Consider the following 17,530-nt stretch of genomic DNA (forward strand, 5'->3'; position numbering starts at 1 on the left):
AAAAAAACGCATTGAATCACTGCATACATTTTTATTTCAAATGAATTACTTCAGCAACAAGATGCCTTCCACGATTTAATATGTATGATAGACTGGATCCTTCATGGCCATCCTGATCTGCTGGGTGCATAATGTGTTCAATATCTCTTTTTAGATGTGTGTATGTATAAACAGGAGGTTGGTTTGAATCTCAGTGTGTGTTTTTTGTAAATCATGCCCATTCCAGTTGGAGGAGATAGTATATGCTGGCTAGTTTGTCTGCTAAGTAGTAGTAAACTGTGTGTGCACTTAAGGGAAGTTGGGTGGGAGAGAGATAGCGTCTGAAGGCCAGAAAAGGAGATAATGAAAGTATTAGTTTGTAAATCAGACTACCTATGTTTTGTGATATCATAACAGGCTTTCTGGTAGACAAGGAAGGGGGTAGTGCAGGCAAGGGACCTCACCCTTCTTAATGCCAGAGGCTTTGTACCCTCCAAAAGCAAGATTGGCTTTTTGGGGACTTTTTGGTTCATTCTTTAAAAAAATACTTCTGTTTTATTTGTTTATTATAGATGCCCAGTCCCTCCTCTTACCTGGGTGAAAACTGTTATATGGAGATTGTACAAAGGGGCCAGGAGTCAGGATTGCAGAATATGGTTGTCCTGCGACTGAGATGCCGTGGCTAAGTGGTAACACTATTAATTTACTCTTCTGTTTTCTGTTTCCTTCCTTCTGCTCCCCCTGCAACACTCCTGGCACTGCAGGTTTCTAAAGTCAATGGGATCACTCGAATGTCATCTCCGAGTGCAAATGCAGCCAGTGCCAAAAAGATGAGAGAAGTCAGACCTTCACCGTCCAAAACTGTGAAGTACACTGCAACAGTGACAAAGGGAACTGTCACATACACCAAAGCCAAGAAAGAACTGGTCAAGGAAACCAAACTAAATCACCACAAACCCAGTTCACCTGTCAACCACACAATCTCAGGGAAAATAGAAAGTAGCAATGCAAAAACCCGCAAACAGGTGCTATCCCTTGGAGCATCCAAGTCTAACAATACCGCTGTTAATGGTGTAAAAGTCAATGGCAAGTTGAACCAAAAGACATGCACTAAGGAGGTGGGGAGACAGTTGAGGGAGGGGCTGCGCAATTCGAAGAGGAGGCTGGAAGAGACGAATCACATAGACAAAATACAGTCGCCCACCAAGAGAATGAAAGGGGCCGTCAACTTGGCAGAAGCTGCCAGCAAAAAGGCAGCCGTAGAAAAGCCTTTGCTAAATGGACACCTTAAAAAGGAAGTGCCAGAGAAGAGTTTGGAAAGAAATAGGCCGAAAAGAGCCACTGCTGGAAAGAGTACGCCAGGGAAACAAGCACATGGCAAAACTGAAAATGCCTCCTGTGAAAATCGTTCTACCTCTCAAGCGGAGTCCTTGCACAAGCCACAAGACTCAATGGGAAAGCACGAAAAGGGCAGTAGTAAGTCTGGGTGGGGGATGCTGGGGGAGATTCCCATCCTTAGGCCCTCCACCAAGGAATTTCATGACCCACTGATATACATTGAGTCAGTCCGAGCTCAGGTAGAGAAGTATGGGATGTGCAGGGTGATTCCTCCTCCAGACTGGAGACCTGAGTGCAAGCTAAATGATGAAATGCGGTTTGTGACACAGATTCAGCACATACACAAGCTAGGCAGGCGCTGGGGACCCAACGTGCAGCGGCTGGCCTGTATCAAGAAGCACCTCAAATCTCAGGGCATTACCATGGACGAACTCCCACTCATAGGTAAGGGCTGTGGTTTCATTGGCCTTTTGCCGCTGCTTGTTAGTGTCCGTATACAACTTTATGCTCCGTTTGCCTTTGTGCTTAACTGAACCCCTGTTCAATTAACACTGCAGAGCTCTGGATCTCTCTTTTTATCCATTGGTCAGGCACGATGCAGGTAGGTTGTCGGAGAGCTTTCCAGAGAGACTTTATATCGACACTTTCCTCCTGCCAGCTCTTTAGTTCACCCAGGGAAAAAAAAATGCTATGTGGGGTCTTGGTCTCCAGATTTCAGGATCTTCCCCTTTCCCTGCTGTTTATTTTTGTAGGTAGTACAACTACGGATATTGGTAGCCTTGGTTTATATGTAGCCTCAGAATATTTTTCAGACCTTTCCAAAGATGTTTTCCAAACAGGTTGCAATGCTGCCAAGACTTAATACAAATATTTTTTTCCCCTTTCTTTAAAAGCATTTAACCAAGGGGGAAAGAAAATATCTCAGAACTGACTTATATTTGGGTACTCAGACACTTAAAATCACAAATTTGCAGTGACCTGCTGACATTTAACAACTATTAAGTGTCAAGAATAGGCAGTAAAATGTGGTTGATTGCAAAATGGAGGTTTCATTATTTCTCCCAGCAGGTGTCTGCCAGGGCTAATGCCTGAGTGAGAATCACTTATTTAACAGAATTCTTGGTTTATGGTCTGCTGTCAAATATGACACGTGACAAAAATGTGACAATAGTTTGTAAAAACATGACAACAGCAGCATACAAATGAACTATTGAATGAGCCACCTCCATCTCTACTGCCTTTGCAGCCATGACATAGTAACAAACTTGTGGTTTTAATTTTTGTTAGCCCTTCCCTTTGTTTTTGAAGTGTTTTGACTCAGAGCTCACAGGACCTGCATGTTGCAACTTGAGGCTAGAGTTTTGCCTTTGAGGCATTATCCGATCAGAGGCAGCTATCAACACTAGTTGGATTAAAGGACACGCTTTTCTGTTTAAACTGTTCACAACACTTCCCCTCCCCCGTTTTCAAACTTCTATTTTATATCACATGTGGTAAGTAAGTGAAAATGCGTAAAAGCACACAAAGAGATTGCAGAGTTTATGGTGAACCGATGCAGGGCACAACAGAGAAATGACAGAATTTGAGGAGGAGAAATGAGGGTTAGCACTCTGTTGCAATAGCCGTGCAAAAACGTTCAAGGAAATCTGAAAATTAAAATCACTCAAGCAGCAATAAGTGAACATTTTGTATGCCTAATGTATGCAATGGTTGTATGCTAATAGAGAAGAATAATGAATTAAATTTACATTGGCAAGAGAGAGAAGAAAATGTGCAAGACAGCTCGATTAACGCTCCTGGAACAATGTTAACTTTTTAATGAAATACCTTAACTCGGCATTAAGATGGCATTACTGTTAATTATTTGTATTATTTAAGCACCTAAGAGCCTAATTAATAGGCAAGGATTCTATTCTGCTGGGTGCCATATAACCGGAGCAAACAGTGGTCTCTTATAAAATTTGCATCTTATGTATCCTTTCTGCAGTTAATTTCCTATCTATCTTGTGTTTAAAATTAAAAACAAAATGGAGAAGAGAAGCTGGAGATCATCAGTGTACAAAGATGAGAAATCTGTTGGTTCCAGCAGGAAAGATAGAAAATAATCTGTAGTGATAAATGCACACTTATTTAAGTAGACATGCATACATATCCCTCCTTTCAGGGCCAAATCACATTTACATTGAAGTAAGTGGGAGTTTTGCCAATGACTTGTGTAGTGCCAGCATTTGGTATTAAATGCATACCTGAAGATGTAAGGGTTTTTTTTGTTGTTGTTTTTTGGTTTTTGTTTTTTTTTTTTTTTCAAATGAGTTTGCTTACTGGGAAATTTACAAATATTCCTAATTTAGTGAAATTAAGACTATTTAAAAAAAAAAATGTCAGATGCTATTTCTGCATAACATGTGCTAGGTCTCCTATTTAAGCCATTTTGTTGTAGGTGCTTATAAATGGGTTAAACTTTTTTTTTTTCTTCCCCCCTTCAGCCTGTCAAGGAAAGTTTAAGCAACATGCTTAGGTCAATTCTGGAAAACATCAGCCTGAGATGTAAATGCTTCCCAAAGTTATGACTGTGTGAAATGGAATTATAATTGAGACCATTTTGTAAACCTTAGCTGTAGCTGGCCCTATGGAGGATCTGCCAGATATGCAAGGCTCTGGTTGAATGATGTGCTACTCGAGCTCTAATATTGCAGAGTGATTATGAGCGATCATTCCATGATGCGGGAGAAAATCACATTTCTTAAATATCTCATAAACAGTGTTGAAACTAGGCCCTTAAGCTGGGTGTGCGCTATTTGTCCCACTGGAGAACATGTATAATATTAAACCTGGACCACACTTCTTTCAAAGTTAGGAGTATGTTACTCAACTTTATGTAGGTCACTGAATCTATTGGGATGGAAAGCCATCTTGAATTATGTCTTCAGCGTATTTGTGAACAGTGGATATAAAACTCTAGACCAAAAAAGTAACAGCCTGTATTAGAGGCCAGCTTGAAAGTTATTTTATGGGGAAGATTAAAGAGGAAAGAAAGAAAGAAAACCTTTCAAACTTGCGGGTTTTTTCCCATGGTATTTACCTTTTCTCAGCTTCAAGACTTAACCATTTTGACCCCCGACCCGACCCCCCCCCCCCCTTAAACTGGATAAATCTGCTACCCCATGACCCTTGTCATATGCTCCTCAAGGCTTTACCCTTGGTTTTAGCTGCAGCCAAAATCCCTTTTCCCCTCTTTTCACACCTTTGCCCAGCGCTGTGCGGGCAGCATTAGCGAGTAGCCTCTAGTACTGCTCTGCCTCGGTCACAATCGTTGTCATCCCAAAATGTTGCACACAGGTTTACACTGCTGAGTCTCCCTCCTCACTGGATTGGCACAAGTGGTGGAAATGGGGAAAGTGGATGGAAGAAGGAAAATTGGGATCAGCTATGAAGTGTCTGAGATGCAGCGCAGGGCGGTTTGAAGAAAGTAATACTGCTTGCACTAGGAAGCAAGATGATATAGCTGGCCCTTAAGATGCTGTAGCTTTGGTTTGCTGTAGCTAAACCAACAGTAAATATTTACCATAATGTTGCTTATTGCACTTCTCTGTTGTATAATAGCATTTTTAAGTGCTCTGAAATGGCTATGGCATAATGATTTTTTACTTTTCTCAAAGAAAAAGGGGAAGGAGAGACAATGTGGCAGCAGCGGTGTTGACGCAAGTTTTGTATTAATTCTCTTTTTTCCTTCAGCAGTGCCCTGTTGAATCGTAGGTGGTCTTTGGTCCGTTTCTTCACTCTTTCTACTGATGATTTATTTCTGTGCTTTGAGAGTATTTATGATGTTTCTTTTATTGTTCCTCATCTATTTGGCTGCTTTTTATGCTGCAGTTTGTATAATACTCCATTTTTATTTTTTGACTGGAGTGTGAAATGTGCTAGTCATCTCAAAACATACAAAACCATAATGGAATATAAAATATGGATGGCCTCAAACTGGAAAAATAATGTGTCTGGAACTTTTTTTATGCAGTTGCAGGCACCCACCCCCACCCCCCCCACCCCTTTTGGATTTTTTTTTAAGGATTTTTCTACCTGTAGTGAAATTAATGATCTTACTGTGCTCCTCTTAAATACTAACTGTATTGAAAGTGTTGTGCAGACATTAGATAATCAATGTTTCACTTCCAGAAGGGACAGGTACTTGTCTTTTTGATTGCCAGTACCCATCTTGACAGTCTTTTTGCTTCTTCCTGGTATAAACCAGACATGGGACTGGTGGCAGGTGAGGGGAGGGTGGGAGTGTGCGGGCTTTTAAAGAGCTGGGCAGCTCTCATCTCATCGGCTGCTGGGTAACAACCAGGGGAACGACGTGTGTCAGGAGATAGCTGGGGGTGCTCTGAGAAGAGAAGGGAATGAAACTTGAGGAGGAGAGCAAGTTTAACCATAGGAAAGGCTATTGCAAATAGCAAAATATGATCTGCTGAATGGCTTAAGCTAGCAAAACAGCGGCATGTGCCTGTCTTTAGCAGGAGGCGTACGAGACAGGGACAATCCTGCTCCGGTGCCCAGGTGACTAAAGCTGTACGGGTGGCACGTCCCGTATGTGCCCAGCTTGGTAGCGTGCTTGATGCGAGCCACCCGCAAGTTTTCCTAACCTGCTCCTGTGTTTCCCTTTCCCCATCTCTGCTGCTTGGCACACGTGGACCCCAGGAGGCTGCGAGCTCGACCTGGCCTGCTTTGTCCAGCTGATCAACGAGATGGGGGGGATGCAGCAAGTGACTGACCTCAAGAAATGGAACAAGCTGGCAGACATGCTGCGCATCCCCAAAACTGCACAGGACAGGCTGGCCAAGCTGCAAGAAGCCTACTGCCAGTACTTGCTCTCCTACGACTCCCTCTCCCCCGAGGAGCACAAGAAACTGGAGAAGGAGGTCTTGCTGGAAAAGGAAATCTTGGAGAAGAGGAAAGGACCTTTGGAGGGACATTCGGAGAATGCCTACAAGTTCCATTCCTTGCCCCGGTTTGAGCCCAAAAACGGACTCATCAACGGCGTGATTCACAAAAATGGCTTCCGCAACAAGTTAAAAGAGGTCGACGTCCCACTGAAGACAGGCAGGCGGCGGCTCTTCGCTCAGGAAAAGGAGACCACAAAGGAGGACGACGAGGAGGAGGAGGGAGTTCTTAGCGACTTACACAAGTGTATATACAAGGTAACAAGGCGGGCTCTGCCGATTTTGGTTTGCAGAACTGATGATGCTATCGTTTGGGTGGCATCCAGGTGCAAACTCAACCAGCTGAGGGTAGCTGATGGCCTGCAGTGCCACCAGTGGCTATTGCAGCTGGCCAGTCTGGTGTCTTTATCCTGATCTGCCTGGCTCTCGCGGGGTGTCTGGAAAAGCTGGAAGGCGTTACTGTCATAACGAGATGCGCTGGGCTCTGCCCCCACTTCGTCTCCTTGTGAGAGGTTCCCTGAATAGCTCTGCCCAATTATCCCTGCAGACACAGTTTTTGTTTTCATTTTCTAGTGACATTTAAAGTAATGTTCTGCTCTCTCAGTCCTGCTTCTTGCAAGTCTCTTGTTGAGTGAAGTAGTGCTCCACATCAAAACTAACATCACTAGAAATACTACTACATTTAGAAAGGGCAAATTGAAATGCAAACAACATTTTCATCCGCGATGCCAGATTTTACTCAGCACTAACAGTCACATGGACGCTTAGTCCTCCACATATCAAGTACATCCATTTATGAAGGAATGCTGACTCTTTCACTGTATTTTATTTGGCAGTCTCCTACTCTGGAGCAGGACTTGGCACTGCAGCTTGCAGTGCAATTTTGAGTTGTGTTGAATTGTGTAGCCGTGCTCCGAGAGAAATATAACATTGAGTGTCTGTGTCCAGTAAAGGAATACTCTGTTCTTCCCCTTCCAATCTCACTTCCATCACCAGGAAATGAAGCCAGATAGCCCAAAGTGGCTTATTGTTAAGCTATTTAGGGACTGCATGAGCTCATGACTTGAGCTTTAAAAGCTTGCTTCAGGTTTCTTTTTGCAGCCTGTTACTATTTGTCAGCCCCAAAATTCTTTTACTGGGGGACTCCAGCCTCAATCCCACCTTTTGAAAAGCAATCTCTTTGCCATGCTGCAGTTGGAGAGAAGCTTATCTAATGACAGCAGCATTTGTGAATAGCGAAGTGGCATTTCTGTGCTAAATATCCTGTGCTTAATGATGTTAAATGAAAAATGTGATAAAAAGCTGTATGAACCACTTCAAACTTAGTGGGGAAATGCTTCCCATCTTCTTTTCCAGTGCAAGTCCCAAGTTAAAGTTTAGCAGATACAAGGTAACTCAAAAAGCAAGACTGGGATTTGTGAGAAGTATCCTGATCAGATTTAGAAAATAAAACAAGGCAAGTAAGCAAAGTGCAGCTAGTATAACCAGCCTGAGTCTGCTGAGCCCCAGGCCTTTACGGCAAAAGGCTGAGAGCTCCCAAATTGCTGCTGCTGCCCAAAAAGCACTGGCAGTACCGACAGCATCAGACCCTGTACAAGTCCAACAATACCCGGTAGAAGTACTTCTGTTCTGAACATAGAAGCTGTTAGAGACAAGCGTTGCCGAGCCTGTGGGCCGGTGCTCTCCGCACCCACCAAAGCAGCTGCAGCACATGGAGCCGCTCAGGCAATGCCTCGGGTTGTCTGCCGTGGTGCAGGCAGCTTCCCGGACACTGGGGCTTGCCCGTTGGAATCCTGTCCCACGCTCATCTGCGGTGCAGAGACTGGGGACTGCTGCCACAGGCGATGGACCGGGGAGAAAATCTGCGGTGGGTTTCTGGAGAGAATCCCTGCTGTGGAGTGCCCTGCGGGATGCCTGGTCAGTCTGAGTGCGGAGGCGCATAGTTTCATTTTACAGCACTGGGGGGAAAGCCCTGTAGAAGGACTGATGCGTGAGAACTGGTTATGTCACTTAGAGCAAGCCGCAAGACGTAGAAATAGGAAATTATGCACCAGAGTAACCCACAAGACTTGTAAAATGACTATAGTTCATCACTAGACTTCTTAATAAGACTGAGGTGAGGTGGTGCTGGCTTACAGATTTAAGCAAAGGGTACTTCATGGCATTTTATGAAACAAGCCTTTTAATCCTGCACTCTCTGTTTTTCTTGAATGATGGTATCCTTCTTTGTCTGTGGAGGGGAGGGTGTTCTTTACCTGTTAACGTGTTTCTGAGAAAATCTGAAATTTGTTTAACAGAACATGTCCTTATGTTACAGTTTCCACAGATGATGGGATTGTAATGGTTCCTTTCTAAAGCATATTGCTAATTCTAATTAGAAGTAAAAAACACAGAGAAAACAAACAAAAAAACCCCCCACCCCTTTGATAAATGCCCAGGTCAATAGATTGAGGGCTGCAGGAGAACATCATAGTCGTATGGCTGTTGTCCAGTTTAGGCCATAAAGTCTATGCTTCAGGCCATGAAGAGGCTGTACATTTAGGATTTCACACAGTAATTTCTGCAGTCAGCACGTGCTTGAGCTGGAACATGTTTTTAGAAAGAGACATCTAGTTTTCCAGGAGCGGTCACCACCATATCGCATGTCAAGGTTGGAGTAAATCTCCTTTCTGTTCAGCTGACTTTCTGCCAGGGCTTCCAAATTATTTTCAGTGTTGCTCCTTTCCAGGCTGTAAGGCCTGCTGTGCTTTTAAGTGTGTGCTGCAAGCTGCTGTGCTTGCTTTCTTTACTCCTAAATGTATGGCTTTTCTACCTGACTAATAAATTGTTGTTTTTCTAAGTATGTGAAGTAAACTGTGGTCATCAAAGAAGGATCTGCTGCAAGATTTTCACTCTTCTCTTCTTTACCCAATTTCAGCTCTGAAAATATTTAAAAAATCTGTACTGGAGCTGACTGAAAACAGCATTTGTTTCCATACAGAACAAACTGAAGGCTAATTAGCAGACCTGTTAGAGGGACATGCAGAAGAAATCACCAATGCCAAGTTTTGCCAGCCTTCACATGAAACTGTCCCAGAAATCCCATGCTGAGCTCTCTTCAGCCGGGTACTCGGCGTTTTCAGACTCTGCTTAACAGGAGTCCCTCCTTCCCGCCTGTGACTATTGTGAAATCTCTGCTGCTCATATTTATGGTTGCTGTAATGTCTTTAACAGTCGTAGCATTGCAATGTCCTTCTCTGTGCCTTCTCTCCAGGCTTGGTGGTGATGGTGATGCTCTGGGTTGGCTCTCATGGCCGATGCAGAGGCTGTGAAGAAGAATCAGGAGAGGAAATAGGAAATTTTGTTCTTTAAACCTTCTTCTGTCATATTGTTGCAGCAACAGAGACTCTGCTCAGTAGCTTGAAGCTCCCAGGACAGTTGTTGAACTGTTGAGATATTTTTGAGGGCGTTGAAAAGGGTACTTTACTCTTCAGCAATTCATTTTGTGTTCTGGTTAAAATGCTTCATTACAACAGTTCAAATTATTTTCTGAGTTGGCATTAGAAAATTTTACGAGATCCCTCAGATTAAAAAAACCAACCAAACAACAAAAACAGACAACAAAACCCCCTCAACCATTTAATTTGTGTTGCAACTTTTAGGAGACCAAGAAGATAACAAATTCTTGATAGAGTAAGAAATGGGTATATGCAATTTTAAAGGGCTAAACTGTTCAGTTTTTCCACTTTCTTTTTTCTTGCTTGCTGCATATCTGACAAATGGAAAGACACAGTTAATCTTGGAAGATGAGTCCTTATTTTTCTGTGTAAGATGAGAGGAAGAGGCAAGTAACTGAAACGAGGAAGCTGCTGTGGAGCATGTGTTGGTTTGTGAGCAGTGAAGTCTATGCTCAAGTATGATGACTGTTGGTGCGGGCCCTGCATTTTACGAGAGGTTTTGTTGTAAAAGGCTGCCTTACAATAAATGATTCATGAGAGCATTAAAAGATGAAGGAAATTGCTTATTGTATCGCAGAGCATCCAACTCTGAAGTTTATGGGAATCAGAGGGCCCCAGGCCCTGGGCATTTCACGAACTTTTTTGTTACAGCTAATTATGCTGCATTCAATTAAAAAAGTGACAATGTTACAACCGTAGGAGCATGGCAAAGTGATAGACTTGGCCTCTGGGGGAAAAGCTGCTTGTATAGTTGTTTCTAGTTTACTCATGGGCATAGTTCTTAAATAAATTAAACACAAGAAAAGACCGAGGTGGTTTGGCAGATCTGTTTCATAATTGAAAAACTAGAAAGGTAGTAGGCTGAGTAATAAAACAATCATTTACGTGGAGCTTTTAAGTCTGTGGTTGCTCAGATGGGCAACCAGTGGACACGATGGGAGTTAGAGGAAGGAGCGGTAGATCTGGCGAGGGGGGGAAATATTTTCAACTTCATGTTTGCAGAGTGATGCTAGTCGCTGCCTGCAGCGGTGCCCACAAACCAGTATGGCCACAGCGACCTACCAGCTTTCGTGGCTCACAGCTTCCCAGGATGTTTCTTCTGCCCTGGAGCGGAGAAGGTGATAGGGGTGTCCCTGTCTGGGCATACCAGTATGTCTGGGCTGAAAGAAGCAAGCGGGTTCTCATGCTCCTACCTTCAAAGCTTTCAGAGGATGCTTCCCAGAGCATCTGGTTTTATAGGTATGTGTGAAAGCAGGTATCCAGAAACTTAGGTATAGCTTAAGCAGAAAACCAAGTCAGATCCTCTTCACGTACAGCTCCTGCAGCAGTGCCAAGAAAGAACGCACTCATTTGGCAATTTTACTGTGTTTTCCTTTTCTCAGCCTTGTAATAACAGGTCCTGGTTCCTTGCATTTGAACTGCTTTTATTGAATTGAGCATAACTAGTTTTTGTAAGCCGGTGATTACAGTAATCTTGGTAAACTCTACTTTTTGTGACCCCCTTCCATCACATACAATACTAGTTTGATGCTGAACGTTTCTGTGAATTTCCTAAGTCTTTTTCACCTGTTTCTCTCTATGTAAAGAGTGTAGCCACATGGTCCTTTGATCACGTATTGGATTTGATTGTAAAATGCAGGTAGGGTTGCCTACTGGGTCCTTTACAACCTGTCATAGAAAGCTGGGCCACGTCCATCTTCTGTATTTGTCAAACGCAGAGCATCGTGCTGGACAAAGCAGTGTACGTGGCCTTCTGGGAACACTCAGTTGGCTGTTTAGGTGGTTAGTTTGGTGATTCGATGTGATTAAATTTCTGTATCTGTCGAGGTTCCCTCAGATAAGAAATGAGCTTTAGATGCACACGTGTTCTGGAGACATTGTCCTCTTTCCCCCTATCGTGATCTGGGATTGAGCATGTAAGGAAAAGAGTGAGGCTGGGGGAATGGAGGCATGGTTTTTTATTTTCACTTCTAATTTTATTTTCTTTTTCCACAGGGTAGGTCTGTTTCTTTAACAACCTTCTACCGAACAGCAAGAAACATCATGAACATGTGCTTCACGAAGGAGCCTACAGTAGCTGAAGTAGAGGTGAGGCCAGTGCAAGGGGTGGTAAAAGTTTTTATTTCAGGGGACTGAGTATGGGGATTCAGTATAGCTGATGTTCAGGCATTACCATAAGCACTTTAAGGCTGTCTAGTGTGGGAGAAAAATAAATGGTTAGATAGACATGGTACTGATTCTTCCTTTTAAAATTTTTTGACATTTTTAATGAAGGTGTTGATGAACTGAGGGAGAGAAAGAAGTCTTAATCTGTCATGTGCTGAAGCACAGGAGCCAATAGGATCTACGTTCTGTCTTCCCAATTCATTGTTACTTCTAAGTATTTATATTCTTATTTTTAAGCAGTGTTTTATGCTGAATTACACTGAGATCATGAAAGCCCTGTAAATTTCTGGGGTTTATATTTTAATGAGAGATACCTCGTTCAGCGAATTAAAAATGCATTAACGCTTTCTCTTACCACAGCAAGAATATTGGCGGATAGTGGAACAGAAAGATTGCCATGTAGCAGTGCATTGTGGAAAAGTAGATACCAACACTCACGGGAGTGGCTTTCCAGTGGGAAAATCTGAACCATTTTCAAGGTAAGATCACCAAATCCACCTGCTTTGTCGACTCGTGCTGGCTGTCTCATTGTGCTGAGCGGAGGTGGGGGTGCGAGGCCGGCAGGGCAGCTTGGCACTGGGGATGTTGGCACTGGGAATGTGCACTGACATGTGTCTGCCTCTGTGTCACCCCCTCGAACAGGCATGGGTGGAACCTCACAGTCCTTCCTAATAATACAGGATCCATCCTGCGACATCTTGGTGCTGTGCCTGGTAAGCAAGTCTCTTTTTTATGTTTCTAGCAGGTGTTATGTGTCCTCTAAATATGGTGGTGTAGTCACCAAAGTCTTCTCCCTCTTTCTGGCCCCTCTGTTCACCGGCTGACCAGCTAGACGTGCAGTTGTATGTAGCAGGTGGTATTTAAAGGAATGAAGGCAGGTGTGCAGATAAAGAATTAATGAATAGTTGAGACCATATCCCTGGGAGGAACCAGTTGTGCTTGCAGTATCCCTTTCTGTTGTTGCCAGTACATCGGTGTTCTTGCTTTGCGTCAGGCTGATGAAGGACAGAGCCCTGCAACTTCCTTACTTGCAAGCCTAGTCTGTAGCGCTGGTCAGAGCAGCACAGAAGTGTTCTAAATGAATTGTCACAAGTGCTCGAGCTGCATATGTGCCATTGCAATTTACTGGTAGAAACATTAGCTGAAAGCATAATTCAGTCTCCTGTGCAGGTGTTGAGCCTGAACAAACCAGCTGGGAAACAGGATACCTGTTTACAAGTACATGTACACTTGACAACATGAAGCAACCTCCTCTGATCAATGGCATTGAGCTTGAGTTACGAGTATTTGTAAATTCTCTAAAGAATAAATTTTTTTACAGCTATTAGAAAACAAATATGTTTAAGGGCACTGTAATTGACTGGTAGATATTTTGTTAGTGGAAAATGCTGAATTTGTTAAATTATTCTCTGTGAATTCTCTGGTAGGAAGACTTACAACTTAAGGGTCAGCTTGTGTGTAGAACAAGATTTTCAACTAAAATGCTCTCTCAAACTGTCTTTTAATTAGAAACTGCAGTTACTCAAAACTCATTTTCAATCTCTGTTTTAGGAGTGACAATTCCTTGGCTAAATATCGGCATGGTCTTTTCTACCTCATGCTGGTCTCGAGACCAAAATCACCTTCCATACATTGACTACTTACACACTGGTGCTGATTGCATTTGGTAGGTATTCCTGTGTTTTGTTTTCTTCGCATTCACTGTAGTGGCTGCATCTGTAGGCTGGTGTTAACAGCAGCTTGTGTAGTACCTTTTGCATGAATGAATCTCACCTAGAAGGTCCAGTGTTTGTGATTACAGTTTTAATAGGAAAATGTAGTATAAACGTAAGTAATGAAACACCCTTTCCTGGAAGAAAAGTTTCACTTTATCTTCCACACTCTATTCGGAGATATTTAGCAATAAACTGTTTCTGCTTGACAGAGGGTTTAATGTATGGAAAGTTTTCATGACATGGAAGCCAAATGACAGGTAGTCAAGGTAGGCTTTCCTTAGGCTGACAGACACTTGTCAAGCTAGCTCCATATTGCCACTTGTAAAGTGATTGAATCCATGCTCTGACTAAATAGGCACTGCTTGCTTATTTTATACAAAATATTTTGAACTCTGTATCTACCAGGTCCCTAGTATTTTCTTATACAATTTCTTTTCATTATCATATGATAATAATTTTTAATATGATTACACGCATCATTCTAGTGTCTCAGTGTGGATATCACCAGTTAGTTGCTAGCTACTTTTCATACGCACACATCATGCAAATAGACTTAATATTCGGCTTATAAATGGTTTTGAACATGGTGAATCCTTCCTAAATTCAGTGCATACATACTGCTACAGATGATGATGAGTTAGACTGCAGTGGAATTACAGCAGCTGATGGAAGGATTAGAGGAAGCGGGTGTTGCTGGCATGTCAAGTGCCTATCTGCCAGGTTCCTGTGATATCGATGTTATTACCCAAGAGGATCGTCAGTGAGAACAATGAAGGATAAGCAATGTAACTGTGTTTCTTGATCAGAGAAAATGCAATAGATGGAGAAGAAAAGTTATTTAAATGGTGCCTCCTGCAAAGGTGAGAAGCTGGTTCCCTTTCAGCAGTTCCAGCAGTTCCCCTCTTGAACTCTGAACTATGGGAGCCTTTGGCTCTTTGTTCGGTGTGACAGGAGAAGGTCTGCAAGGCCCCCTTTGCATCCAGAAGTCCCCATGGTGGCAGTGTCAACTGCTCTTCATTCATGTGCAAAGTATGTACTTTGGTCATTACCTTTAACTCCCATGTTTCTCAGCTACTGATCATGTCAGGGTGCTGACCCAGCTGTCACTGGGAAAGCACATGGCCCAGAAGAAAGGATTTGAAATCTTGGAGGAAACCATTAAAGCAGGAGCAACTCTCTCTAAATATTTTAAGTTGAAGAAATGTTCTGTATGTGATCATACCGAAGGGTAAACGTAAACGCTGGATTATGCTGCAGACCTGGGAGTTTGTCACTTTGTCATGGGCATTTCATGGCTCCTCTCCCTCATCTGTGAATCAGGAATCTGTAGTCTTTTATAATAATATACTATCAGGACAAATTGCTGAGCAAGCTGCATTGTCCTCAACCTTAGGTGAGTCTGTTTCTCTCTATGGCATTCATCTAGTCTTAAATGACAGTAAATTCCAAACAGAAGGCATTCAGGAATCCCCTAATTAAGTTCTGAGGCCACTCTTCATACTGTATGTGTCAAAACGTGTGCCTTTTGGGATTGAACAGGCTTGAATGCAACCTGCCAAAGTTTTAGGAAGGGCTACTATTTCTGTTTTTCCAAGCCGAGAAGAATAAAAGAAGCCATTTGCTTTTCCTTGATTGGCTTGCTTACATACATAAGTACATAGCTTCAGATGTATTTGTGATGATAGCCTTGATGAAACGTGGATAGCAAGCAGGAATAACTCATAAGAAGGAAGAAGCGAAACTCCTTTGTCTGTAAAAGCTATTCTTTGGCAAGGCTGCCAGGCTGCAGTATCAGGCTAGTATTCATTATTCACTCATTACAACTTTTAATATTGCAATAAGTACCCAACTTTATTGGGGAAAAGATGAACTTAATAACTCTAGGTCTGGCGTAATATCTGGAGTAGCCCTGACAGCATTGCTTTCAGTGGCACTTCAGTGATAACAAAGCAGGCCACTGGGCACCAAAGCTCTCCTCCATCTTGCAAAGTCTGCCCAGCATCCAGAAATCTCTTCTAAGGACAGATCCCTGGGGTACTAAAATCAGTGGTGCTTCATTTACCTGCAGATGGCTCAGGTCACTCTCTAATCTCTCAGGTTTTACCTCATGAAGAGTAAACAGGCGAGAACTCAATTTTCATGCAGGGCAGAGGTCAGTGACCTAACCTTTTTATTCTGGAGGGCTCCTTGGTGCCCATTAAAAGAGAGAAGAAAATTTTGTTCTGCCCAAGACACTCAGAAGTCTATGCTGGCTGCTCACTTCCCATTTTTATAGGTATGTCAAGAATTGCAAATGAGTGAAATTGCAGCATGCGCCACAGTTGCAAAGGATTTCCATTTCCATCAGTCCTGCCAGTAGTCGGATAGTCCCATGCACTTCTGTGCTGCCCCTCCTCTTCACACATCCTTCCCGTGCTTTTTCCTGGGCCCATTTTGTGAGGGACTGCATGCTTGAATCTTTTGGCTGTTCCAGCTATATTTTCTGACTCTAAAAGGAGAGAGTGGGCTCTGCCGCGTTCTGGGTGTGAATTTAAAATATTTTCATCACTGCTTAAAATCTGTTATTATAGTGTAAATAGAGTAATATGCTACACACATGGAGCTGTTCTGAAGCTGTCACTGTTAGCAACACAGGTACTGCCAAGTATTTGATACACGGCATGCATTTAAAGTTGCTGTTGGGACTTCATCCTTATCAAGGTGAAGTTCTTCCACTTCACCTCTCTATAACCCTAAGATTTCTTAGTAAGGTCCTGATCGTTGTCAATATATAAGGAGTCAGTCTATGTGCACCTGGGCAACCAGCTCATTAGAGCCCTTATTGTGGCTACAATTAGCTGTATGAGTAGATATTGTCATCTCTTCTGGCTCTCGGCTTGAAGATCAACAAAGACAAATCAAAGTCATCATCACTACAGTGAACAGTAACGAGATGTTCAAATCATAGGAAGTACAGCCTCCTACAGACTCATCAAGCAGGATAACTCTGTATGACGCATACGGAGTTAATATTAGTGCACATTATAAGCAGATACCCTGACAAGGTCTGTAAGGCCAGCAGAACGCTTTATGAAATTGGTGGAGAGACTGGATGAATGACAAGAAAACGGCACCTTTTCCCCAAAATATTTCCAAATTCATTCTCTGCTCTTGTTGTCAAGTTTGGAAAAATGGCTCTCTGTGTGTGTCTGGTGTGGGGGCAAATGGGCTCCAGGTTGAGGTCTCATTGCTTAAAGTGAATTGGTGAGTCATGATAAATCTGGAGATGCTTTTTACTTGCCTGAGCATAACAAATCCAAATAAAGTAATGTCACAGATAAAGTATAGCATGGCAGCAACTCAAGGCAGGTTTGGGAATCCGGGATTTGTGCTGTTTCCCACCAAGCTGCGCTGCTCAGTTTGCTGTTGTCAGGTACCAACTACCAGATCTCGGGAACAGGTATCTTCTGGGTGGATGTAAACCATTACAATTTTGGCAGGGTGCAAGCAAGAGTAGCAACTAATTGTCACCATATCACCTCCCTGCATCCAGCAAAATAGCAGTTTTCTGGATGTGTGAAGCTAGGACCTGAGACTCCTACATTATTTCTTGTCAGTTCTGCGTAGGGAGCACTGCTGGCAGTGAGCACAGGGAGGACAGCTGCTTCCTTGGCTTCTAAAGGAGAGGAGGATGTGCAACTCGGCATATACCCAGCAGAGTTTTAAATCTCTCTTGCTGGTTTGGCTGCTCTTAGGTCTGTCTTTTGTTGCAAGGGAGAGGAGGGATGTGGGATTTGTTTAGTAAGCAAGGCAAGAAGGTCTTAGGCTACTTTGTGTACTAACAGTAAAGGTGATTTGTGGTTTCTCGATTGTTACGAACAGAAAACGTTATTAAATAGAAAGATCCTTTGGTTGATGCACAGGTAATGAATACAACCACTTATGATAAAGATAACAGAACATATATCGGTGCTCACGA

General features: G+C 42.9%; 1 protein-coding gene across 4 annotated transcripts in view; it reads left to right on the forward strand.

The window, feature by feature from the left end:
* The window catches only part of JARID2 (jumonji and AT-rich interaction domain containing 2), a 224,580-nt gene that overhangs the window by 191,380 nt on the left and 15,670 nt on the right, over positions 1-17,530 (forward strand). For 3 of the 4 annotated variants that reach the window (XR_008238649.1, XM_052810494.1, XM_052810682.1), the window contains 6 exons: positions 744-1,761; positions 6,013-6,512; positions 11,687-11,779; positions 12,218-12,336; positions 12,500-12,570; positions 13,409-13,523. Coding sequence is in view for 3 of the 4 variants with exons in the window: in XM_052810494.1 (XP_052666454.1) it covers positions 744-1,761; positions 6,013-6,512; positions 11,687-11,779; positions 12,218-12,336; positions 12,500-12,570; positions 13,409-13,523 (1,916 nt within the window). In the remaining variant the exon portion in view is untranslated. The remainder of the gene's footprint in view (positions 1-743; positions 1,762-6,012; positions 6,513-11,686; positions 11,780-12,217; positions 12,337-12,499; positions 12,571-13,408; positions 13,524-17,530) is intronic. The other variant, XM_052810575.1, reaches the window with a different exon arrangement.

This window comes from Harpia harpyja, chromosome 1, assembly GCF_026419915.1.
Source record: "Harpia harpyja isolate bHarHar1 chromosome 1, bHarHar1 primary haplotype, whole genome shotgun sequence".
Lineage (NCBI taxonomy): Eukaryota > Metazoa > Chordata > Aves > Accipitriformes > Accipitridae > Harpia > Harpia harpyja.